Genomic DNA, 26,625 nt, shown 5'->3' with positions numbered 1-26,625 from the left:
GCTGTGGTGGGACCTTAAGAGAGCTGTGCAGAAACCAATGCTGCTAAGGTCAATGAGCTGAAGCAACGATTTATCCTCAATTCAAGTTATTTCTGCTGGTTGTGACAGTTTCTCAACACTACAACTATATCCTGGCTTTAAAAACAAAGTAAAGTGTAAAATGACAATGTTACAATAAAAGAAAATGCTAAACTAAATCATTGCCTGGTGTAATATGTCATGTGCTGTTGTTCATCTGAGGTTGTGTTCTCCTAATTTTTCTACTTTTTTTAAGAACCAGATGATTTTTATTATGTTCGGATATGAAAAACATGAGAAATTAAGGACAATTGGACAATAGCCTAATAAAGCACCTATTTTTCTGACACTGAGATGATACAAGCTTGTGTGGTTGCAAACATTTATTACCTCCTGTAAATCTGAGTGTTGCATTCAAGACACTCCTGTAGTGATTTTAATGAGTTTATCAACTGAAAGCTATTTTGATCAGTTCTTTACATAGTAAAAACCTCAGAGAATGTTTCTCTAAACTTGCTCCTTTTTAGTTTTATCTAAATATGACATTTAGAAATGGTACTGAAATATTAAAAAATAAAATATTAGTGTGGTTAAAGTGGTTAAAACAGGTTCTCATGGGCAGATTTAGCTATGATAGATTATGAAGTGTCAGATTATCAGTTTAAATGTTTAAGAACGCGAACAATGCATTGATATTGAGTTTGGAAGTGTGTACGTGATATTTGTTATAGATAATAAACAAATTAACAATGCTAGAAGAGATGCAGTTAAGTTTCTCACAGAATGCACAAAAATCCAAATTTCATCTGTATTAAAGCAGTTTTCAGCAGCTGTGAATGACTTTAAATGAGCTCTACGTGATTTTAGTTCAAGAGTAACAGCTATGCTTCCAGTTTCTATTTTCACAGTCCAGATATTTCCATACGTGCATGAAAGATAGAGCCATGTGCACAAGAAAAGTGGCTTAAAGCAGCTCCAGTGTTTATCATTCAAGATTTTTCAAAGATAACTAAAGATAGAAGAATTAGAGGTAAGTTATTGGAGTTTCTGCTCCACAAACTGTTTAAATTAACACAAACTTATTCCAGCAAAGGTCCCACTCAGGAAGTTCAGCTCAGCACCACAAAAACTTCTGAATCTGCAACCAAAACTGTCTTATTTTCTTCTGGCTTTCGTTCTGTTCCGTTTTCTTTTGTCAGGATTCCCGTTTGCAGGTGTTCAGCTCGACTCACTCACCTGTGTTCAGTCCTCTCAGCTGCTACCGTTCACCAATCAGCTCTCTGCTTTCTCACAGCCGCTTCATGTTTCTCTGGTCAGTTCTCGTTCACATTCTAAGTCACAGTCGGGTTTTTGTTGTTTCTCAGTCTTTCGTTTTGTCACTTCAGGTTTATGGGTTTCGGCTTGGCCACACTTTCTGTTTGAGTTTAGAAATAAATCACCTTAAGTTCACCTTCACCACCCCAGTCTGCATTTGGAGCCTCCATTTTTTCTAAAACTTCTTGTATTTTTAATAATACTCATAAGCAAACATTTTATTAGTGGTAAAAACTTAACCAACATGTAAAAAGCTCATGTTTAGCAAACAAACTTTACAATTAGAGCCACAAAATTTGCTTATGGCTGCGGATGAAGCGGGAACAGAAAATGGATGGATGGATGGAACATTTTCCTAGTTACATGGAAAATAATGATGAAGGCGGTTGGGATTAGGGTTGACCTAAGGATTAAGTACTTATTAAAAGGCTAATGATTAGTTTAGTGTTAGTTAATGGCTAGTTATATGAAATAAGTGAGGAACAAATCAGGGATGACTAACAGCTATTAACTCCTCAGAGTCATGCTTGACTTCAGCTGAGGTGGCAGAAAAAAATCCTAATTAATGGGCAGGTGATGATGAAGTAATGCAGGATTTAGTAAAACTGTGTGTCCTTATTCCGATGATAAAAACCGTAACAAACGAGTTACCAGTTTTGTGTTGTTCCACTCCTCGGGAAAGGGGTCAGGATCATTTTTCACAGATAATCATGAACAAATCATTACAGAATGACTCATTAATACAGGATATTTTCATGTGTTCTTGTCAAACTCATCGTTATCACATCTAACTGACCATTAGCTAATCATGAATGAACCATTAGCCGTTTAAGAAAATAATCAGATTCTGACAGCTGTCCTAACGTCCATCATTTCGTTGACTTTACTTGGTTATTAGTGCATCTACTCAATATTAAACTGTACTCAGTAACATACAGTTTTACATACTTAGTTGTGCTAAGTTAGGCCAACAAATTAGATTTTAAACTGCAGCATTACTGAAGCAATAAAGACAAGAACAGAAGTCCCAATTTCTCAGTTAGGTTTAATGTTTGGCATCACTCAGTTACACAGAAGAGTCCAGTTGCTTCGTAAAACTTTCAGGATGATTTAAGCTGTTTAAGAATATCTCAATCGTTGTCCATCTAAAGCCTGACTACCTTTTAATTGTATCTACATAGAAAAGAAGAAGAAGAAGAGGAGGAGGAGCAGAGCAGGTGGTAAACAGGTCATCTGGAAGTGGCAGCTGCTGTTTGATGCAATGATGGAGTCAGAGTCGCTGTTCGCTCGGCACCGACTGCAGTCATCTCCACAGAAGGAGCAGGAGGACGCGCTGCTCCTCCAGGTGGATGAATACATCCTGGCTGCCCTCCTCCCTGCAGGAGTCAGAACGGGTCACAGATGTTCTGTACGTTTGATTTCACTGCTCTCTGCTAACATTTAGTTCAATGTGCTAAGTAAAAATGACATTTAATCACTATAAAAGCAGAGAAGAAGAACACAAGGACACCAACTAAACCCGCTGAGCTACACGTTGCTCCAGAAATGTTTCTTTATGGTTTATTCTTGTTCACCAGCTCCTGGTCCTGAAAATCAGTGCCTCAAGTGGAGACATTTCTGGAGGATGCACAGCAGTTCACAGCCTTACACGTTCTAAAGGATTAATGTTTTAACTGTTTTATCTTATCAAGATGAAATAAGGAATGAAACAAGAGAAATGGTTCTTATAGTTTACTCCAAACCTAACAGAGGTAGAACAGAGCTGAACTTTTCCTGAGAAAACTGAGGAAAGCATCGCTGTAGTTGTTCAGAACCAGTTGTGTCAGCTTCAGTGTGTTTCTGAGTTTAATACGGATCTGAAACTAAACCACGACCACCGCCAACGGTTCATATTCACATCTGGGATGTTTCTGACCACAAAGAGTCAGTCAGTGACCTGAAATGAACTTCTGACATGTTCATATATAGGTGTTGGAAAGCAGCTCAGAACGTCCTGCACACATGCAGGTCGTCAGCAGGCTTCATACACCTGACATGACATATATATATATTTCAGTGTCACAGCATGAGGAAGTGAATCATCCAGTCTGTACTGAGAGTTTAGTGTAATTTACCCACTAATCTAAACTTTTACCTGCTGCAGGTGCACAGATAGGATGAACAAAGACACCAAGTCTTTAACACCAAGACAGCCCCTCATTTTTCCTTCAGAAGAAGTGAAGTTAGCCTTTATTCAAACTGTCAACGTCTCATCTTCTGATTCAAGGCTCACTGATATGGCTCCAGCTAGCCGGTTAGCATTAGCTTACAGCTAGCTAGTTAGCATTAGCTACTTTGGTTTCAAGGCCGTTATGAAAAAAAGGAAAACCAAACAGCTTCCAGAGATGGGGTCTTAGTTCCGGGTGTGAAAGATAAACATGCAAATGTATTCATTAGCGTCTGAAAGCAGCTCAGAACGTCCTGCACACATGCAGGTCGTCAGCAGGCTTCATACACCTGGGTACAGAAATACAGCAATATGCAGATTTCTTCCACAAAACTCCCTCAGATTCAGGATAATGTGACTAAAACCAGGAAACCAGGAAATGGAAGCAGGTTCACTAAGTCATGTGTGTCTGAAGGTGTTCTGTAAGCAATAACTAACAGTATAAAAGTGCAAACAGTCTTACTTGGTTCATAATAATCGTAGACGAGAACGGTTGCCTCCTGGACTTTGGCCACTTTAAACTCTATGACCAGAGGAATGAGCAGACATATCTCCCGTGTCGTCAGCTGGAAACACATCAACAGTTAGTCAAGCAAACAGTCACATTCAGAGCTGTGTTTCATGGTGTTTCAGTGCGGCTCACAGAGTCCAGGTACAAGACAACTTTCCCCGGCTGCGTCTCCACTTTCTTCACAAAGCTGTCGGGCTTCATGCCCTGCTGCTGCAGACTGAAGCCGCTCAGCAGACCCACCTCCATGATGGCCATACCTGTGGCGTTCAGGCCCAGTTCCCACGACAGACTGGAGAAACAGCAACACAGCACAGAGAGAACTCATTTTCAGGTCCAGCTGAGGCCTGAAACCCCCCCGCCTGCTTTTAAAACTACACTTATGGTTAAGTCCTGTGTTCTGTCCCCATTTGTGCTGTGATTTACCTCCAGTTTGTTACACTTTCTGTGTGTTTTAGGGGTTTTTAATCATCAGTATGTGTGCACATCTGAAGATAAGATTCTTTCTCTTGTGCTGCTTGTTTTTCTCACATCTTTGTTGCACCGTTTGCTGAGATTTGGGGCCATTTAAATAAAACAGACTTGAACTGAAGTGAATTCAAATGGGACCTCCTCACCTGCTGCAGATGAACAGATACGCAGAGTTCATTTCGTTGTCATACAGCTCGATGTGCAGATGAAACGCCTCGTGTTCGCTGACGTCTCGTGTCCTCCTCATCAGTGCCTCATTCCTGATGTTGTAAAACACATTCAGCTGAAAAAAAGGTGGGTTTGAGAGAAGCAAAATCAGGGTGAGATTAACACTGACCAGCAGGAGGCGCTGTGACAATAGAGACAAACAGCATGTTGTTTGGTATCGAGCTTCAGTATTTCAGTCCGGTTACCTGAAACAGAGCCAGTCCACGGCCTTCTGCCGTCACCCAGAGGTTCAGCTCGTTTTCGGGCTCAATCTGAAACACAAGAACCAAATTGTCACAGCGCCTCCTGCTGGTCAGTGTTAATCTCACACTGTGTCCTGAGAGGAGGTGAGAGTCAGAGCGAGGAAACAGCTACTTTCTATGTGAAGATTTAGATTTAACACATCAAAACAATCGCTTTCTCTCTGTTTCTCTATCTTCAATACTGATAACTGATAACTGATATTGATAATCATCTTTAAAATGTAATTTTCAGTTAACTAAAGCAGCTAAATCTGAGATGAACGTTCCTGCAGATGTTTGGTTGTTGGAACCCGACTGACCGCCATCAAACATCAGAATTTCTTAAAACACCCGAATGAACTGCAGTACTTTAATTTAGCTGCTGACTCAGTTTTCTATGAATTCATCATATTTAATCAGGAGAAAATGATGAAGCTCGTCACAGAATTAATCCACACTGTGATGCACAAAAATTCGTTTAACCATAACAGCTGTGGTTTGAGACTTGAGATCCACAGAACCTTTTCTGTGGATCAGCACTGCTTACGTAGATATGAACAAAGAGCTCTTTAAGTTATTTATTGCCACCACATCTATCGTAGCTTTAGGGAAGCTGCCGTGTCTGAGATCTGTTGGGAACCCGCACCGATGCCGCTGCAGACCAGGCGGCTATTTTAAAGAAAAATCAAAGATATTTGTGGATTTTAAATTCAAAACGACTACTGGTCATCATAGGAAACACCCCCCAAATCATCTTTAAAATGTCATTTTCAGTGAACTAAAGCAGCTAAATCTGAGACGATCGTTTCTCTGTCATCTCGACTCTTTTTGGTTGTTTCCACCGCAGGGAAAGCTTTCAGCTGCAGTTCCTGATGGATGGAAATGGATCCATACCTGCTGACTCTGGTGGAGCAGGTAGTTGTCCTGGTTGATGTAGAAGGAGGCGACGGTGGTTAAACTGTTGCTGGTCACTCTGATGGTGACTTCAGAGTGGTGAGAGCCTCCGAGAGCTGCGAATGTGGACAAAGCCTGCAGAGCCACCACTGTGTCCTGAGAGGAGGTGAGAGTCAGAGCGAGGAAACAGCTACTTTCTATGTGAAGATTTAGATTTAACACATCAAAACAATCGCTTTCTCTCTGTTTCTCTATGTTCAATACTGATAAATCACAACCTCAAGCATAGAAAATGTTCCACAGGTTGAAATAAACCAAAAACCCTTTTAAAGAAAAAGGCTTATTAGAAGTGCAACATTTGGCTTATTTATCTTCATCTTTCCAACTAACTAAAAGTCATTTTATATCAGATCATTGAACATCAGAAACTGCACCCCTTCTTCACATTATTTACACATGATATGTTCGACTCTTTAATGTTTATTACATAGTAGTTTATTAAAGGTGTGTTTCTGTGAGGATATGTGTAAGATCGGACCTGAGTGCTTCCAAATCCCCCCCTGTGGTTTCTCTGCTGGCTGAGCCACTTCATGAGTCCGACGCCCTCTGAGACCCGGTTTAGCTTGTGTAGAGACAGCAGAACGTAGGACGCCAGCTCGATGTCTGCAGAGGAAGGCTGCCATGACAGTGTCAGGCCGCCGTTCGGGGACGACCACATCGGCACGCCGTCTGCTCACACAGAAACAGGAATGTGTTGGTGAAACTGAGCCAAACGGCAACTCAGAAGAGTACAGATAGAAGAGTACAGTTCAATAAGAACCAGTTCAATAAGAAGCAGTTTAATAAGAACCAGTTCAATAAGAACCAGTTCAATATGAACCAGTTCAATAAGAACCAGTTCAAAAAGAACCAGTTAAAAAAGAACCAGTTCAATAAGAACCAGTTCAATAAGAACCAGTTCAATAAGAACCAGTTCAATAAGAACCAGTTTAATAAGAACCAGTTTAATAAGAACCAGTTTAATAAGAACCAGTTTAATAAGAACCAGTTCAATAAGAACCAGTTCAATAAGAACCAGTTCAATAAGAACCAGTTCAAAAAGAACCAGTTCAATATGAACCAGTTAAAAAAGAACCAGTTAAAAAAGAACCAGTTCAATAAGAACCAGTTCAATAAGAACCAGTTCAATAAGAACCAGTTCAATAAGAACCAGTTCAATATGAACCAGTTTAATAAGAACTAGTTCAATATGAACCAGTTCAATAAGAACCAGTTCAATAAGAAAAAGTTCAATAAGAACCAGTTCAATAAGAAGCAGTTCAATAAGAACCAGTTCAATAAGAACCAGTTCAATAAGAACCAGTTCAATAAGAACCAGTTCAATATGAGCCAGTTCAATAAGAACCAGTTCAATAAGAAGCAGTTCAATAAGAACCAGTTCAATAAGAACCAGTTCAATAAGAACCAGTTCAATAAGAACCAGTTCAATATGAGCCAGTTCAATAAGAGCCAGTTCAATAAGAACCAGTTCAATAAGAACCAGTTCAATAAGAGCCAGTTCAATAAGAACCAGTTCAATATGAGTCAGTTCAATATGAACCAGTTCAATAAGAACCAGTTCAATAAGAACCAGTTCAATAAGAACCAATTAAAAAAGAACTAGTTCAATAAGAACCAGTTCAATAAGAACCAGTTCAATAAGAACCAATTAAAAAAGAACTAGTTCAATAAGAAGCAGTTCAATAAGAACCAGTTCAATAAGAACCAGTTCAATAAGAACTAGTTCAATAAGAACCAGTTCAATAAGAACTAGTTCAATAAGAATCAGTTCAATAAGAACCTAACCAGAAACCATCAGTTTTGGTGGAAAATTGTGAACCCAAGCACTGTGATCCAGAGTTAGTATTGAACTGACAGATAGAGGTTTCCCAATCTTATCTCCGATGAACAGTTCTTTAAAACAAAGAGCAGTGGCCTTAAAGGGAGTGCAAGATAACTGATGTCAGAGATTATGTTGCAGCTCCTGATGTGGCCAAAGATGGAAAATAACCCCGACTCAGCACCAGCCTGAGAAAACAGAGGCTGATAAGCCAGGGTGGGACTTAAAAGTCAGCCGAACTCTGACCAGCTGTCACTAAATACTGAAGGTGTCTCTGTTCAATTCTTTATGGGAAATGCAGTGAATGATCCAGAATAAGCAGACATGCAGGATCACTACATTACAACCAGTTTCATTGTTTGTGTTTACACCAACTAATCAATCTTACTGCTGGGTTGTACACTGGCTTGTGTGTGTTGATGGGATCTTCATTTGAAAGCTGTATAAATGTGCTAAATTTACCGAATCCGAGACAATTTTATCTTTAATTTTAGTAAAATTCACAGTATTACTATATAACTATTGTCCTTGTAAAGTGGGAAAAAACAGAATAAAGTCACTGATGATGCATAGCCTCACTTACCATAAAGGTCTTCGAATGGTTGGACTCCTAATTGAGGGGCAGTTGGTTTGGTTTCACCACAAAGATGCAAATCTGGACTTTATTTAGAGTCCCAAAGGGCAAATTACTGGGAAAATGACTCACTGAGCCAGAGTTATTACAATAAATGGTATAAATCACAAGGAGTGAAAGGTGGTATCAGCCTCTTCAGTGCAGGAAAGAGACACTATTTCTCCAAACCAAGCCTTTAAAATACTCTCAGCTGTTGTCGTACCTCTAATGTTTGCCCGTCCCATCAGATCGCTGAGTGCCGTTTGGGCGGTGGAGCTTTCTGCCAGAGCCAGAGCATAGCTGAGCAGGCTGAGGCTGTAGTTGCTGGAGACCCCCAGAGCCAGCCGGGTCTCCAGGTACATCAGTGCTGCTGAGACCTGGGTCGCGTACCGAGCCTGACAGACACAAAGCAGGGCAGCAGTGACTGACAGGCAGAGTTATGAGACCAGATCATCTGTAATTTAAGGTGTAGGCTAAAGTTCATCATCATAAACACAATCAGAACACTTTTAAGATCACCATCTGTGCATTTTCGGGTCTGATTACCCAGCAACCAAGGGCATCGATGACCCATATACTGCCTTTCAAGACTAAATGAATAATTCAATAATAAGAACTAACTAATAAGATAATGAGAACTAACAGGAGAGGAGAGATCATGTTTCTCCAGTTTTAGCTTCTCTTCATTGGCTCCCTGTTAAATTCAGAATAGAATTTAAGATTCTTCTTCTCACATATAAAGCTCTTAATGACTGAGCTCCATCATATCTTAAAGATCTCATTGTAAGGTATTTTCCCAACAGAGCACTTCGCTCCCAAACTGCAGGTTTACTTGTTGTTCCCAGAGTTTCTAAAAGCAGAATGGGAGGCAGAGCCTTCAGTTATCAGGCCCCTAAAAGCAGAATGGGAGGCAGAGCCTTCAGTTATCAGGCCCCTAAAAGCAGAACGGGAGGCAGAGCCTTCAGTTATCAGGCCCCTAAAAGCAGAACGGGAGGCAGAGCCTTCAGTTATCAGGCCCCTAAAAGCAGAATGGGAGGCAGAGCCTTCAGTTATCAGGCCCCTAAAAGCAGAATGGGAGGCAGAGCCTTCAGTTATCAGGCCCCTAAAAGCAGAATGGGAGGCAGAGCCTTCAGTTATCAGGCCCCTAAAAGCAGAACGGGAGGCAGAGCCTTCAGTTATCAGGCCCCTAAAAGCAGAATGGGAGGCAGAGCCTTCAGTTATCAGGCCCCTAAAAGCAGAATGGGAGGCAGAGCCTTCAGTTATCAGGCCCCTAAAAGCAGAATGGGAGGCAGAGCCTTCAGTTATCAGGCCCCTAAAAGCAGAATGGGAGGCAGAGCCTTCAGTTATCAGGCCCCTAAAAGCAGAATGGGAGGTAGAGTCTTCAGTTATCAGGCCCCTAAAAGCAGAATGGGAGGCAGAGCCTTCAGTTATCAGGCCCCTAAAAGCAGAATGGGAGACAGAGCCTTCAGTTATCAGGCCCCTAAAAGCAGAATGGGAGGCAGAGCCTTCAGTTATCAGGCCCCTAAAAGCAGAATGGGAGGCAGAGCCTTCAGTTATCAGGCCCCTAAAAGCAGAATGGGAGGCAGAGCCTTCAGTTATCAGGCCCCTAAAAGCAGAATGGGAGGCAGAGCCTTCAGTTATCAGGCCCCTAAAAGCAGAATGGGAGGCAGAGCCTTCAGTTATCAGGCCCCTCTCTTGTGGAATAAGCTGCCAGTAAATGTTCGGGAACCTTTTCCACTTTTAAGATTAGGCTTAAAACTTTCCTTTTCGATAAAGCTTATAGCTAGGGATGGCTCAGGTAATCCTGAAACATCCCATAGTTAAGCTGCTATAGGCCCAGCCTGCTGGAGGACCTCATCTGTCACACCTTTCCTCACTTTGCTCTCTTTCTCCCCCTGTTTAATTTCTCAAATGATTTTATGTCCATGTGACATTATTGTGGTTATTAACTTGTGTTTCCCTGTTCCAACAGGTATCCTTTGAATGGTGTTATGGTGTTTTTCCCCCCTCTTTTCCCTCTTTTCTGTCTTCTCAAACCCCAGCTGGTCCAGGCGGATGGACACCCTTCCTGGTTCTGGTTCTGCCAGAGGTTTCTTCCTGAGTCTGGTTCTGCCAGAGGTTTCTTCCTGGTTCTGCCAGAGGTTTCTTCCTGGTTCTGGTTCTGGTTCTGCCAGAGGTTTCTTCCTGAGTCTGGTTCTGCCAGAGGTTTCTTCCTGGTTCTGGTTCTGCCAGAGGTTTCTTCCTGGTACTGGTTCTGCCAGAGGTTTCTTCCTGGTTCTGGTTCTGCCAGAGGTTTCTTCCTGGTTCTGGTTCTGCCAGAGGTTTCTTCCTGTTAAAGGGAGTCGTTCCTTTCCACAGTCCCTCAGGCTCAGGACGGGAGATTGGACTGAAGACAAGTTTCGGTCCAATCTGTTGGTTTCCTTAGCTCGGATATTATTTTTGAATTGGCTCCATATGAATTAATTGGATTATGATTACAATGAATTGAATTCCAATTGGCTTGAATTGGACTTTATTACTTAAGTGCCTTGAGATGACGATTGTTGTAATCTGGCGCTTTATAAATAAAGTTGAATTGAATTGAATTGAATTGAATAATGCACTTAAAGGAAAACAGGAAAGTTTTTGCCATTTTGACCTGAAAATTGGAATAAAGTTTGTCTGGCGCTCACTCTGACGTCAGAATCTTCCAGCAGAGCGATGAGGACGTAAGCTGTGAGGGAACCGGGCCCATCCAAACCTCCCTGGAGTTCGGTATGAATGACCCTGCCGTGTTCCTCGAACCTGCCGTCGGCCCCCTGCTGAGCTGCGATCCACGCCGCCGCCTCGTCCAGCACGGCGGCGTCGATGCCGATGAACTGCCGCGCCTGCAGGAAACACCTCAGCACGAAGGCAGAAAGCCTGTGCAGACAGAGTTTCTCCCGTCAGTGTTTCTGAGAGGCTTCCTGTCCACTTTGAAGCTGTGGATGTGTGTTTTTAACATACCAGGTGCTTCCAGACGAGTCCTGGTCTCCGAAGGCACTGAAGGAGCCGTCTGCTCTCTGGAAGGACAGCTCCTGCTCGTAACCTGAAGAAAAACACACATACAGAAAGGAAATTCGTGTCCTAAATCGACATATTTCACCAAGCTTCAGCAGACGTCATCTCCTAAATAAATCCACCTGTTTAAAGAGTTCCAGTAAATCTATCACACTCTTAAAAATACACAATCTTAGTGTCTTAGTAGCAGCTTCTAATACTTATAACCCTTCAGCAACAGCTGCTTCTCTCAGGTCACTGCTGATGTCTTTCCTCCTTGGCATCGTGTCTTAAACACACACCTGAATGCTTTTATAGAGCTGCTCACACTGACTGATGATCAATTAATCAGAGCATTGATCAGCAGCTCCTGGTTTCTCCACATACTCCTAATTCTTATGGAATTAGCAGGAGAAAGAACCCATAATTGCCTTTTCGATGTTCGTCCCTCAGGAAACCCTCCTGCAGTAACTTGGATCTTGGCAGAGTCCACCTATGACCTCTGACCTTTGCGTTTGTGGATGATTTGTTGGTGTACCTCTCATCATGTAGCCTGTGGCTCTCTCGGTGGTGTCTGGGTCGGCCTGTCCTGTGGCGCTCAGATACCGTAGGACGAAGATATTTGGAGCAAAGTTGATCATGTTCTGCTCCCCACAGCCGTACGGCATCTGGATCAGAGAGTCCAAACCACCGATGGACGGTCCAAGGATGTCACCTGCATTAAAACATGGCAGTTTATTCTTACTGTGGTGAACTGTGGGTTATGTTCATTTCAACAGCCCACACACCAGGTGAGCTAACTTCACATCGTGAAGCAGGGGTGCAGAGGTGTAACTTTTTAACGTTTTAACGTTTTCCACAGTAAAAAGTGAAATATGCCAGAAATAAAGTTGTCTGGACTATTGACAATGTTCTGAGAGATTTTAAAGCAAGTTGTGATGAACAACAGATACCTAAAGAGAAGGATTTATGGCATAATTTATGGCAAAACACTAATCCACAGCTCCTCTCCAGCTCCTCACAGACTTTTGCACCCTTTAAAAATGACAAACACTCCTTAAATAACGGTTTTACAAATGAGCCTGTGTTCCTACTCGATGCTCTTTTTATTTAATGTGCACATGGAAGAGAAACCTCAGGCAGAAGCAATAGATTTTTGAATGTTGCGTGATTTCTGTGATGTATCTGCACATCGGTTTATGGAAAATGACCATTTTACTTCCTGCAGAGCCTGAAGATGTGAGAAAACTATTTCTGGTTATCACAAAACAAACTGCAGGTTTGTGACCAAGTTTAGTGTCAAATTCCAATCATTGGAAATGGTTTTGCCACCTTTACACTTTCAGAATTTTACATGAATCGTTAAATTCTAGTTTCGTATGAAGTGTTTTTGATGAGCTCTTCTTATAATGATCATTAGATACCAAAAGAACAAAGTCTAAGCGGCACACATGGAGCCCTACGCTCTTTTTTAGGTGTTTGTTTCCTTCCAGCCACATCTGAGAGCTACTCTCCAACAGAAATGAGTAAAAGCATGCTTGAAAAGCCCTTTTACTGTGTGTCAATCATACAGTTATCAGCACATTCACGGTTTGAACACACTGCAAAAGAGAGTTTTTATAGTACAGACTCTGAAAAATAACTGATACGTCTGAATGACAGAACTCAACACTGATATTACACATCCGACATGTCTGAAAATGACTTAAAATGTGCTCTGAAATTCTCTGAAGTGTGTCTGATTCACAGAGCTGGAGGCTTTTCACTCTGGCCTCACAGTTGTGGAGCTGTGAGGAACGCATTCAGTTACGATTTTGGGCAGAAATCTAATTAAAAGTGGCCAGAATGCAACATATTTTTCTCTGTAATTACAGACTAGGACCAGCTTATCAGAATCTGTTTCCCAGGATGTTTACGTACCGACGGCCGACACTGAAACTCTCTCGCTGCCCTCCACAACATCTGGCGGGAAGGTGAAAGCCACGTTTCTTGAGAGGCTCATCTGGGAAGCAGAAAGCTCGAGCAGCATCGAGGAGGAGAAGGACTGCTCGAGTCCTTCGGCCTGCAGGATGAACAGCCGGGCAAGAGATAATTCAGGTAAAAGGCAGAGCTTCAGAAGCAGGACAGGTGCCTTAAAGTGGAGCAGCAGACGAGACGCCCGCCTGCTTTGGAGCTGCAGGAGTCTTTCTTTGCATGAAGACAAAGCTCCAACTTCTCTCTAACAAGCTGGCCAGAAGGTATCTTTGCTCCTTCCTTTGCTGCCCAGCCTGGAGCCAGAATCAGATATCTGGAGCGTCATCACCCAACACCACCATGAAGATTTTAACGTAATCTCTTCACCAAAACATTTTCAACTCATTCTTTCCTCAAAATAAAGACTTGTCCCATAATTTAGGAAATATTAACTCAATATTAAGCTCTGGTTCACAGTATTTTCTGGCCCAAGCTTGATCATATTCAGCATCCTTTACCTCGACCAAGTCTCTGAAGTTATCAATCATGATATCGCTGAAGAATAATGTGCTTCTCATAGTTTTATGTTCAGTATTTATCAGATCTTTCACAGTTAATTTGCGCCTTTAATCCTCTGTTTGCCTTTTACTGCAACGCTGGCGTTTGATTTAAAGTTTGGATTAAATCCAATAAACATTTGAGGTTACACAGTTGGAAAATGGACGTTAAAAACATAATTTTTTCACCTTGACGAGCACCGTCGTGCGGACGAAGTCGGACGCCGCAGGCGACGTGGCTTTCACAGAGATGGTGATCTCTCCGAGGACCAGCGGCCGGATGGGAATGAGGACAGTGGCTCCGCTGTCACTCTCAACATAAACCTGACGAACACTGGGCATGGAGAGCAAGTCGTTGTCTGGGAAGACGAACTCGAAGCTCTCGCTCTCTGCAACAATCACAGTGACCTGAAAACAAAGCCACAGAGAGTCGCCCAGATCGAGTTTAACACCACACAAAAGGTGTGTTGGGGAGACAAAGAGCAGATTTGATGAGTGCTTTTATGTGCTGAAGGATTTGAAGGATAACAATGTTCTTGTATGGCATCATGTCTTCACAGTAAAGCTAGAAAAGCACAAATGTCACATTAAATTACAGCAATCTGATGCCCAAAGCAACCACACCAGCCCTGTGAACCACATTCACCGCAGCTGTAATCAAACACCTGCAATGTTCTGGTGTTTCCAAACAGAGACACATGAGCAGATCGAGCTACACTGAACACTGACAACACGTTTATCTTTTTATCTTCACTTCTTCTGATGGCATTTTATCTCTTCTCTCCAGCGCTGCTTCAGCTCATTGAGGTTTGCAGCATTGGTTTCTGCACAGCTCTCTTAAGGTCCCACCACAGCATTTCAGTCAGGCTGAGGTCTGGACTCTGACTGGACCATTGCAACACCTTGATTCTTTTCTTTTTCACACATTCTGCTGTAGATCTGCTGCTGTGTTTGGGATCTTTGTCCTGTTGATGAGCCAGTTTCAGCCCAGCTTTAGCTGTGGGACAGATGGCCTCACATCTGACTCTAGAATACTTTGGTATCCAGAGGAGTTCATGGTGGACTCAATGACTGCAAGGTGCCCAGGTCCTGTGGCTGCAGAACCAGCCCAGATCATCAGCCCTCCACCACCGTGCTTGACAGCTGGTATGAGGTGTTTGTGCTGATATGCTGTGTTTGGTTTCCTCCAAACGTGCTGCTGTGCATTAGGACCAAACATCTCCACTTTGCTCTGGTCTGTCCAAAGGACATTGTTCCAGAAGTCTTGAGCTTTGTTCAGATGCAGCTTTGCAAACCTAAGCTGTGCTGCCATGTTCTTTTTAGAGAGAAGAGGCTTTCTCCTGCAGCCCTTCCAAACAAGCCATCCTTGTTCAGTCTTTTTCTAACTGTGCTGTCATGACCTTTAACCTTTTAACATGCTAACTGAGGCCTGTAGAGTCTGAGATGTAGCTCTGGGCTTTTTCACCTTGGGGTGACCTTTAACCTTTAACATGCTAACTGAGGCCTGTAGAGTCTGAGATGTATGACCTTTAACCTTTAACATGCTAACTGAGGCCTGTAGAGTCTGAGATGTAGCTCTGGGCTTTTTCACCTTGGGGTGACCTTTAACCTTTAACATGCTAACTGAGGCCTGTAGAGTCTGAGATGTAGCTCTGGGCTTCTTCACCTTGGGGTGAACTTGCTGGGACGTCCACTCCTGGGAAGATTGACAGCTGTCCTGAATGTTTTCCACTTGTGAATAATCTTTCTCTCTGTAGAATGATGGACTCCAGATAGTCTGGAAATGGCCTTATAACCCTTCCCAGACTGATGGGCAGCAACAGCTGCTTCTCTAAGATCATTGCTGGTGTCTTTCCTCCTTGGCATCATGTTAAACTGACAGAACTTCTGCTTTTATAGAGCTGCTCACACCGACTGATGATCTGTTAGTTTTTCACACACTAGTTCTACATTTTATGGATCTTTCAGCCTAAGACACATACCGAGTCTTGATTGGTCCAGGATAGCACCAGCATTTCAAAACACACACATTTAAAACAACCGTCCAAAAAACGTCATTTCCAAAGGGAAGCAGACTGACCTCCAGGTCCCGCTGGAGGTAGTTGAACAGAATCACCTCGAGCACCAGCTCCTCTCCTCGGATGATGTAGGCTGGAATATTCAAGGACAGGAAGAAGTCCTGGAACACTATGAGCTACAGAACAATCACATGAAAAACTGTCACATGTGTCCTCCTAACAACTGAAGACAGATAGAGCAAATAATCACAGTGAGTTCAGAGTTTAAATCAAAAGCAATACATGAAAAAGTCTTTGTAATTATCCACGGGGAGGTGATGGAGGGAATACCTCTGCTGGTTGTTCAACTACCCCCAGACCCAGTTTCTCAGACAGGACAAAGGCGGTGGCGGTCCAGGTTGTGATGCTGTCTGGGACAGTCAGAGGTATCGTTTTTGTGTCTGAATCACTGTAAAAAAAAACAGAAAAAACAACTTTTAATGTAAGTTTAATGAACCAGAAGTCCCACAGAGACAGAATCACAACTTTAACCAGCACAGGAGGCGGGAAATCAAACCTTTATTCAGACAAGATTAAGTTAAATGCAGTTTTACGAAACTTTCTGATGCTTTGATTTTAACAAAGTTGAAGCCTCATAGTTTACTGAGTGGTAGAAGATCAGAATATTGAGCTCCTTCACCTGCGTCTGTCTGTGTAAAATATCATCCTTACATCATCATTTCCATCCAGTTTTAGGAAATATTTACCCCTTGTTTGAGAAAACTCTGATTTTATGGAGGATACAGTAAAGATTCAATATGACGACGTCTCAGGGAATCTGTTATCAGCTACAAGAGACGTATTAATTAATATTATTCTATAACACCTGCAATAAAAAGGGTTCAACTCAAATCCAAGGCTCCAAAAATGCTCTAAAATGCTTCTACAAAGAGGCTTTACTGGTCTTAAGTTGACTTTTAACACAAACGGATTGAGTTTTTTAGTGAATCTGCTCAGAAAAGGCAAGAATAACGTGTCACCCTGTGTTAATATCCATCCAGATCCAGGTCTCTGGAAAGTTCTGGCGCTCGTGCGGCTCTTGTTGTTGCCCCATTGGTACATCGTCAGTTTGGTCAAAGGCAATGATTCCCTCCTCCACTATTAAGAGGAGGAGTGTTAGTTACATAAGTGCACATTTGAACACAGCAGACTGTGAAAGAGAGCCTCTGTTTAACACTTACAAAATACAGGGCGAACTAAATGTGCTGAAGTGTGTAAACTCGCGTCAGTCATCGCCACAAGGTCACATGTCTGCAGAAAAAAAAGCACTCGTTTCACCGAACATCAGCTAAAGAGTTGATTTACAAGGAAAGGGAAGGAACAGGCTTTTACTTTGCACAGTTCAACCAAAGTGGGATACAAAGAGCAGAAAATGCATTCAGACAAACAAAGAGGAAGTTAATCACTGGACAAACAGATGAGGTTTGACTCACCGTGAAGACGGAGTATGGATCTCCCATTCCCATCATTTCAAAGCGGGAGTCAGCTATGGTTTCGAACTCCTCCAACACCTGTGAAAGCGACACCATCAGTCTCAGAGCTGCTACTGTTACAGTTACACAGAGATCAACAAAGCAGATTGTGACACAAAGCCATCACTTTATTGTTTAAAACCAGTTTGACCAAGGAGACCTAAAGCAGCGCCTGCTGCTCTGGTCCATGTCAAACTGATACTGGGGTGAGGAGGCAGACTGGGTTTCACCGGTGTGCCCGAAGGCAGCGATGTGCTGGGAAACCTTTATGAATAAATGCAGAGAACATAAAGCTGGGAAACTGTTCCTGGTTTTAAACTGAGAGGACTCTGGAGATTTATGGAATACAAAGCAACAAATAAGCGATTTACAGTCTTAGATGCACTCTACGTACAGAAAGGGCTCAGATTGTTGTGGATGGATTCATTTCTTCTCATCCATACAAACAAAATTCCAGTTTCATTAAAAACTGAGTCTTTACATTTACTAAGTTACTTAATATTGTTTCTCAAAGCCGTTTATATTCTATAGTCATATATTCAGCACAGGCTTTTATTTCTTTTATTACAGGGTGAAGTTAGAATCCCAGATCAGAAAAAGTTGGGATGGTTAATAATTATTCTTCCATTTGCCTTTATCTTATAAGAGATTTCAAGTTCTGTCCTCCGACCATTCGTTTTCTTTCCCTTATCCAAGGTCGGTTCGTGGAGGCAAAAGGTCCAGGAGGTAAACCCCCAGCATCCCTCTCCCCAGCTCCTCCTCCAGCGGTTTCTGGATCTCCTCTGAGTTGGACTTCCCTGAAAAAGGAGGCATCCTAACCAGATGAACCCCCTCAGCTGACTCCTTTCCGCTTGTATCCATGACTTCATCATTTCTGTCGCTATAGCTGAGGGTTGGAGGGATGTTTTGTCTTCTTAACTCAATTTAACAACTAAATATAGATGCATTTTTGCATTAAAGGCTTGCAACAGCCCTGCCTTTAAGCACTGAGGTTCATCCAGATTTTTAAATGGTTGAATGACACGCTGCACGGTGGAGGTGGAAGTAAAATACTGAGGCCTCTGAGGGATTTCTTGGTTTCATACCGTTGTCTGTGAGTGAATTTTTCTAACAGGAAGTAAGTGAATCCCTTCCCATGATGCTTTGAGGAACATTGTTTCAGTTAAATTGTGTTTTCACGTATTTCTGGAGATCTGTGCTCGTCATTTTGTTGCGAGCGCAGGTAAAGGAGAACAGAATAATCCTCAGTTTCGTGTAATGAAGTGTAACTGGATTGCATTTGGTAAATGAGAGCAGTTTCTCACCGTTTCCTTGGTGATGTCATTATGCGATCCCGCCCAATGGGTGGCCTTGTCGACCACCAGAATCCCGACCAGCGAGTCGGGCTCTGACACAGACACCTTCAGGGTGACATCCTCAGCTGGCCTCCTCTGGGCGCTGCTCCAGCTCAGAGATACCTGCCAGTCACAGTCTGATCAGTTATAAACAGGCTGGATGCCACTTTGTCCAGAAGATCTGCTCAGTACAAATCAGCAAATCACCTTGTTTTGTAGAAAGTGGGCGACAGGCAGCCACATCACGTCATTGACGATCTCTCCGCTGGGATGTACGCAGAAGACGATGAGGCAGGCCAGAGGACCCCAGGAGGCTTCAGGGACCAGAGTCAGATCTCCTGAGCTTCTCCCAGCAGAAACGACCTGACCTCTGGACTTCACCTGAACACACATGTGGGCGGATGCTTTCACAGATGAGTTTGGAGTTTAAAAGGTGTGAAGAACAAGGCTGCATCCTCTACAGCTATTTCTCTAGGTCCCTTACCAAGTAGTGAACATCAGTCATTGGAAAATTTCTCTCAATCTGCAGCTGGAGGCGGGAACCAACCTGCAGGAAGGGAAGATGGTGATTTAAGGTCATTATAGATCTTTATCAAGGTCTGAAAAAGCCTGCAGCTCAGTTTTCAGATACACACAAAGTGTTCTTTGGTATCCTGATGCTCCAGAAGCTGTAATATTAGACACATTTTAAATGCTCCAACATCATTTTTCACAGTTTACTTAGAAATAAATCAAACGGTGCTCATCGGGGGACAGAGACCTGAGTTTAAAGCCTGTTTGGTCCCGTTTCATTAGCTGGTTTAAGAGCAAAAACTGTGTGGACAGGTGTAAGAAAACTCTGTGGTTTAGTCTGAAATACAGAACTTTGCAGCATTACTCTTCTAACTTGGATGAAGACTTACAAACACATTGTTTTACTACGTTTAATGCATGAACATCGACCCCAGAGGCCTCCGTCTGTGAGGATTTAAACACCGAAGGGACAGGACGGCGTTTTACTGCTTTTGACCAAAAATATCTATAAAATTCTAACACATAGATTGTATTTTATATGTTACCTGTGCAGGCTTGGAGGGTTTCTGAATCTGCAGGTAGGTGTGACTGGGAGAAGTGTAGCTTAAGTAGCGCTGAAGAGTCTTTTGGCAGTCTTCAAAAGAAACCTGAAAATGGAAAAAAGACTGTTCAGAAGCCTTAAAAATATCAATTTTTTTGACTTGGTGTTTCTGAATCATCCAAACTAGACGCCATTCATATTCTTAATGTTTCCAGTTTTAAAATCTGTAAACACAACAGTTTATTCCATCTTTATGTAGACGACACACCACCTTACATTTCAACTGATTCTATTAAAGAAGAAGCTAAACTGAGCACGTGATCAATGGATTATTTGCTATAAAGTGCAGAATGGTCCAAGTTCAAGAAAACTTCCTGGAAAACTGTGAAACAAAAAAAAAAATAACAGACCTTTAGAGGAAAAGAATACAAGGTTTTCACATAAATAACCCAAAAATATCATCTTTTAATTAAATTGACATTTGAAAGAAACCTTTTCCACTTTAAGATCAGGCTGAAACTTTCCTTTCTGATAAAGCTGATAGTTAGGGATGGCTCAGGTGAGCCTGAAACATCCCATAGTTAAGCTGCTATAGGCCCAGCCTGCTGGGGGACCTCATCTGTCACACCTTTCCTCCCTTTGCTCTCTTTTTCCCCCTGTTTAATTTCTCAAATGATTTTATGTCCCTGTGACATTATTGTGGTTATTAACTTGTGTTTCCCTGTTCCAGCAGGTATCCTTTGAATGGTGTTATGGTGTTTTTCCCCCCTCTTTTCCCTCTTTTCTGTCTTCTCAAACCCCAGCTGGTCCAGGCGGATGGACACCCTTCCTGGTTCTGGTTCTGCCAGAGGTTTCTTCCTGGTTCTGGTTCTGCCAGAGGTTTCTTCCTGGTTCTGCCAGAGGTTTCTTCCTGGTTCTGGTTCTGCCAGAGGTTTCTTCCTGGTTCTGGTTCTGCCAGAGGTTTCTTCCTGGTTCTGCCAGAGGTTTCTTCCTGGTTCTGGTTCTGTCAGAGGTTTCTTCCTGGTTCTGGTTCTGCCAGAGGTTTCTTCCTGGTTCTGGTTCTGCCAGAGGTTTCTTCCTGGTTCTGGTTCTCCCAGAGGTTTCTTCCTGGTTCTGGTTCTGCCAGAGGTTTCTTCCTGGTCCTGGTTCTGCCAGAGGTTTCTTCCTGGATCTGGTTCTGCCAGAGGTTTCTTCCTGTTAAAGGGACTCGTTCCTTTCCACAGTCCCTCAGGCTCAGGACGGGAGATTGGACTGAAGACAAGTTTCGGTCCAATCTGTTGGTTTCCTTAGCTCGGATATTATTTTTGAATTGGCTCCATATGAATTAATTGGATTCTGATTACAATTAACTGAATTCCAATTGGCTTGAATTGGACTTTATTACTTAAGTGCCTTGAGATGATGATTGTTGTAATCTGGCGCTTTTTAAATAAAACTGAATTGAATTGAATTGAAAGTCTACTTTGTCACGTTTAAAGGATAAATTTAACATCTGTAACTTACCTCAACGGTAAGTTCTTGTGTTGCTTTCATGACCTCGATGTGGAGCGGTATGACTCCATCTGCAGGGACGGGAAGCTCCATGTAGTTTGGTGGCATCTCCTCCGGACTGGTCCACAAAGACCCTGAAGAGTTTGATCGATCAGGCATCACTTCTACCTGATTCATCATCCAACCCCACTGAATATCCTCCTGCTGCATCACAGACACTTTGACCATCTTCTGCTGGTCCTCCGGCGACAGCGGCTGACCGTTGTACGTCGATATTTTCAGCTAGAAAACCAAGAAAAATGTATTCTAACACCAGTAAAACCAGACAGATCTGACGAAGTACTTTATTTACCAAGTTAAGACTTAATCATGTTGCTTTTCTTACCCTTGCAGTGAAGTTTAAAGACGGCCTCAGGATTTGGGGAAAGTCCTCAAAGGACACTTTATATTCAGCTTTTGCCAAATAAACCCTCTTCGAGGTGTTATATATGAGACCTGAAAAATAAGCGGTTAAATGTCAAGGACAAAGTCATCATCATGCAAAGGTCACAGATATCAGAAACCACCCCCCTCCACTGGACGAATACAGATCACCTAATAATCTTAAAGCATCAGAAGTTGGAATTTTCATGTCCATTTGTGAGTCGCTTTGGATAAAAGCGTCTCCTAAATGCATAAACATAAACATGTCGACATTACTGACCATTAGCGGCTGTTTTTGTATCAAATAAATCGAACAGAACTTCCTTCCAAACCTCACCTAGGGTCACAGATCTGGGTAGAGACTGAAACAATGAGGTCGTGGATTCAAGCGGCTGAAATGAGTTTCCTGGTAAAGTATTCAAATCTGTTTTCCTAAACCTAACCATGTAGTTTTTACAATCTAAACCCGACAAAACGGTGACTGAAAGTAGGAGGAAAGAGCATCTGAATGGAGCTCGACCACCAAACCCTCCCCGGTGTTTCCTACTATCAGGTGTAATAAAAAGCTTCTTTTGTCAGAGTTTCACCAAATTCTGGAACTCATTCTTGTCCCCGGACACAAATCAACATTCAGTTTTGTAATAATTTAACAAACTTCTATGAAAACATGTGGCATAAAAGAGATTTTTGATATTCTGGTTAAATATTTGCAGTCAAATCATGTTTTAAATATGACACATGACCTACATTTGTCTTATATTTTAGATTTAAGCGTGAAAAAGGCCTTAAATGAGACTGGAAATAATTAATTTACTGATTTTTAAAATGAATTACCCGTCAAGTCTTCCATCACATCAACCAAAATTGTTATAAACTCCACGTGTTCGTCGTAGGGAATCATTCTGGGAGCATGATGATAGTCGGGAACATAAAATGTGAACTCCTCAGTGCCGTCAATCTGAAGAAAAACAAGTTATTTTAGGTTATTTTCCCAATCTGACGGCCTGTCGAATCCACCGAAAGGTGTTAAAGGGGATGTCCCGGCAACTGTCCGGTTATCCAAACATCTTGTATCAGTAGAAGTAAAAAAACTCTGAACATTTAGACTCTGCAGCCAGTAAATTCATTTAGATTTTAGTGTAATTGTAGAAGAACGTGTTGCTTCAGCGCAGCTACAGACCATCCTGTCTTCTGTGTAAACGTCATCAACGCCACCAAAATGATGAATGAAGGTTATGTTCAAGTGTCCAACAACAGGTTTGCCGTACGTGTACCTGAGGAGGCAAACACAGCGAATGATCATCAGGCTCATGGTGGTGAGAAAACAAAGTGGGTGAAACAAAGGTCTGACTTTGCAGTGACGAAGCCCTCCAGAGCCTCTTCGTGACGAATGACCTCCGGAGCTTTAATCACGACCTCGAACTTTGGCAGCACTGCAACCAAAGACACCATGAATGCATTTAATACATCTTTAAACAGGAGGTTTTCTGTTGGGGGAGGGTGGGGGGGGGGGGGCATACCATAATGAGCCACAGTGAAATGCTTCATACTGGAGACGCCCTGTGCCAGAAGATTAAAAACAGAAGATTAAAATCTTTTAATTACAGGAACAATATGAATTACTAAATGACTCCAAACTCCTTTAGCTGCTGGCATGTTGTTAGACTTGTTCCTGTGATTTTCCTTGAGTCTCTCTTCGTCACACGGTCCAAACACATGCACGTTAGGTTCATTTTAGAAGGGAGTTACTACCCCTTACTACCCAAAGTGTGCCCTGTTTGTCGCCCGATGATGGCTGGGATGGCCTCCGATCCCTAAATTAATTCAATTTTATTCACTGGTGGGATTCAACAAATACCTCCTCAGTCTGAGAGAAGTCAGAGTTCTTGCCTCAATATCAGAAAACAGAGTTTGACGCAAAAATTTCTTCATTTTTATCCCATATAAGTCAAGGAAATGTGTCATCTGGTGTGTCATATGACTATAAACCGAGGAGCTCATCCAAGTTCATAAGGGCCTCTTGTTGGTTCCCTGAAGCAGACTTACTTTGACTTCAGTCACGATGACCCATTGACCCAGAGGAGGGTTTTCAGACAGCTGGAACTCTTTGGACACAACGCCCAGGACGCTGTCTTCATCCAACCACTGCCTGAGCAGGTTCCCTCGCGGATCCTTTATCAGACAGAGAAGCCGGTGAAAGGGTGATCTAATTTATCACTGAAACCACGTTAAGCAGCAGGGTCGCATCGAATCATGTGTTTTCTGTTTTTTCCAGGTTTTGGAGCACAGAATAATCCCCAATAACTCCTTACTAATGAGAATCTACGACACACCGGCCTCTCTTCTTCATTAAAAAGTCTGAATGTCTTTTTCATATTTTAAGATATTTTGGATTGAGCCATCAGTTATATAACCGTTACAGAACACTGGATACCGTTTTTTCTGTGTAAAACACTGTTCAAGTGCAGCTTTTTAGCGTGTGAATCATATATATACAGGGTGTCAGACTCACTCGGATGTGGATGTTCACCGGGCTGACGTAGGGCCTCCCATCAGAGCGAATGGACACTGCTCGGATCTTCACCTCCTGTCCGGGCAGGTAGCTCATTTTGTCGGTTTGAATGAGGGTGGAGATGCCTTCAGGGTCAAAGTGCAGCTTAGTGGAGTTTGAGAAGAACAGGACTCCACCTACGTGACCTCTGACCTCCAGGCTGTAAGCGGGTCGGTGGGTGTCCTCGCCCTCATTGATCTGCAGGGGTGCAACATGAAGATCGATGAGGCATCTTCATCAACACATGAATCAGGTTTCTGATCAAATCTTTCAGATTACATCTATTTTCCTCTGTTTGCTCTGGCTTCATTTAGAAAGAAACACTGACAGAAGACATTACCAGACAGTTATGAACTGCTTATGATGGTTGATTGAATATTAAATGCTTCTTGTACTACAAAAGATGAGGATGATGGGAATAAAGCTTTATTTTTTGCTTGTTTGAAGAGTGACGTAATGAAATGGATCATCATCTGTGGAGCTAAATAAGGTGTAGAGTCTGTTTTTCATGTCAACAGGTGATGTGTGCTCCGAGGCTCCGAGGCTCTGAGGCTCTGAGGCTCTGTGGCTCTGAGGCTCTGAGGCTCTGTGGCTCCGAGGCTCCGTGGCTCTGAGGCTCTGAGGCTCTGAGGCTCTGAGGCTCTGTGGCTCTGAGGCTCTGAGGCTCTGTGGCTCTGAGGCTCTGAGGCTCTGTGGCTCTGAGGCTCTGAGGCTCTGTGGCTCTGAGGCTCTGAGGCTCTGTGGCTCTGAGGCTCTGAGGCTCTGTGGCTCTGAGGCTCTGTGGCTCTGTGGCTCTGAGGCTCTCAGGCATGAGATGGGCTTTTACAGACACATACTTACAGGTGGCAAAGTCAGCAGCCTGGTCGAACCTTTTAAAAAAAGAATTTGACATTGATGTTAAGTCTGTAATCAGGAGAAAACCTATGATCGGTGTTATTGGTGGTGAGCAGACGACCTACCGGCTTTAACCGTGGTTGAGTTTGAGGACAGTGTCCGGTCGTCGTGAAGAATGTGGGCAGAGACATCGACCGGTGAGGAGCTCAGGATGGTGACCGACACCGATGTCGGGACTCCAGCTCGGAGGGTTTTGGGAACCAGCAGCAGGTAGGAGGGCTGAGGGTCAGGCCTGAAACACACACAGCGTGAGGAGCCATGAGTCAAACCCACCTGAGTGGAACATCTGCAGTGGGGAACAGACCCAAACTCCCAACAAGCTCCTGGAAACACAAAGACCTTCAGCACGAGCAGGTTTTACTTTGTCAACATGTAGATTTCTCCAAAAGAAACTTAAATCTCACTAAAAATCTAAAGTAATGGAATATTTGCATCAGAAGAACAACATTAAACAAAGTTTTGAATAAAAATTTGGACATAAATTCCATTAATGAAATAAAATTTAGGATAAACTATGTTTTTATCCTGTCGAATTCGTAATAGACTCTAATAATAAATTAGTTTAACCTGATCCGTTTAGGTTTTCACCTCCTAAAACATGTCTAACTTTACGTGAAGACTCTAAACTAAACAGATGACAATGGAACAAGCCCTCAGATGGCCCCTTTAAGTTGTCCAGGTGAGTCCCCGGCTCTTTACCTGGTGCTCTGAGCGGCGGAGAGGACGATGAGGCCAAAGACTCCCCACACCTGAAGACAATCCATTTGCATGAGTGAACTTCGCACAGTGCTGGGAGCTGGTGATGCCAGTGGATACCTTCATATAGTGACCGCACCCTCCTCCTCCTCCTCCTCCTCCTCCTCATACTAGATCACCTGATGAATTGAACTGGTCTCAGCTTGCCTGAATCCCCGGAGAACGGCTTTATTTCTGGGTGTGTCCACTGTGATTCAGATCAACTTTACCAAAGTAAAAACAAACAAAAAAAAACAGATAATTGTAACCAGGTTATTCAAAGTTAAAGTATTCATTGAGGTAGAATTTTCCTTATGCATTGTGAGGAGAGCAGGGTGTAGTCAGGGGCGTAAAGCATCCGCTCATGATGATGTCTTGGGGCCAAAGGCCAACCTTTAGTGCATAGAAGGGTGAAAACCTGTGGATCAAGGCACACACTAGTTATTAATCATATGTGGAAATTATTTTCATTCGTCAAGGAGCTGCAAAGCAGGGCAGTAAAAACGTATTAAACAGTTATAAAATAAAATAAAAAAACATAAAGAATTGTAACTGTATGCATATACACATATAAATCACAATGCATTCACAAAACCTCAATCTGCTGCACCCACACTCCAGCCCGATAGGTGGCGGAAATACACCTAAAACTGCATTACAACCAAAGAAGAAGAAGAGAACGCAGTACGTGCTGCTACCGACAGGGGGCACTACTCGGTTTCCGTTGGCCTTTT

At 42.7% G+C, this 26,625-nt stretch overlaps 1 protein-coding gene across 1 annotated transcript; it reads right to left on the bottom strand.

Annotated features, from left to right (window-relative positions):
- Nucleotides 1-2,305: 2,305 nt before the first annotated feature.
- Nucleotides 2,306-25,920, bottom strand: cd109 (CD109 molecule). The gene is made up of 36 exons (XM_072362888.1): nucleotides 25,856-25,920; nucleotides 25,430-25,495; nucleotides 25,222-25,388; nucleotides 25,103-25,131; nucleotides 24,779-25,056; nucleotides 24,224-24,494; nucleotides 23,758-23,883; nucleotides 23,232-23,271; nucleotides 23,063-23,144; nucleotides 22,892-22,985; nucleotides 22,546-22,669; nucleotides 21,674-21,783; nucleotides 21,301-21,570; nucleotides 19,802-19,903; nucleotides 19,228-19,290; nucleotides 18,951-19,124; nucleotides 18,714-18,866; nucleotides 17,371-17,448; nucleotides 17,144-17,188; nucleotides 17,072-17,101; nucleotides 16,918-17,030; nucleotides 16,229-16,346; nucleotides 15,961-16,074; nucleotides 14,070-14,288; nucleotides 13,291-13,432; nucleotides 11,909-12,085; nucleotides 11,338-11,419; nucleotides 11,025-11,253; nucleotides 8,576-8,747; nucleotides 6,399-6,589; nucleotides 5,861-6,016; nucleotides 4,931-4,996; nucleotides 4,664-4,800; nucleotides 4,182-4,338; nucleotides 4,002-4,104; nucleotides 2,306-2,708 (listed from the first exon to the last, which is right to left on the bottom strand). The coding sequence occupies exons 1-36, from the start codon at nucleotides 25,918-25,920 to the stop codon at nucleotides 2,506-2,508; spliced, it is 4,746 nt and encodes a 1,581-aa protein (XP_072218989.1). The 3' UTR covers nucleotides 2,306-2,505.
- Between the last annotated feature and the right edge of the window lie 705 nt (nucleotides 25,921-26,625).

The sequence above is a fragment of the Leuresthes tenuis genome, unplaced genomic scaffold, assembly GCF_036924035.1.
Source record: "Leuresthes tenuis unplaced genomic scaffold, fLeuTen1.0.hap1 SCAF_13, whole genome shotgun sequence".
In the NCBI taxonomy this organism is placed as follows: domain Eukaryota; kingdom Metazoa; phylum Chordata; class Actinopteri; order Atheriniformes; family Atherinopsidae; genus Leuresthes; species Leuresthes tenuis.
Note: the sequence above shows the minus strand (reverse complement) of the source record. Positions and strands in the feature narration are given on the sequence as shown.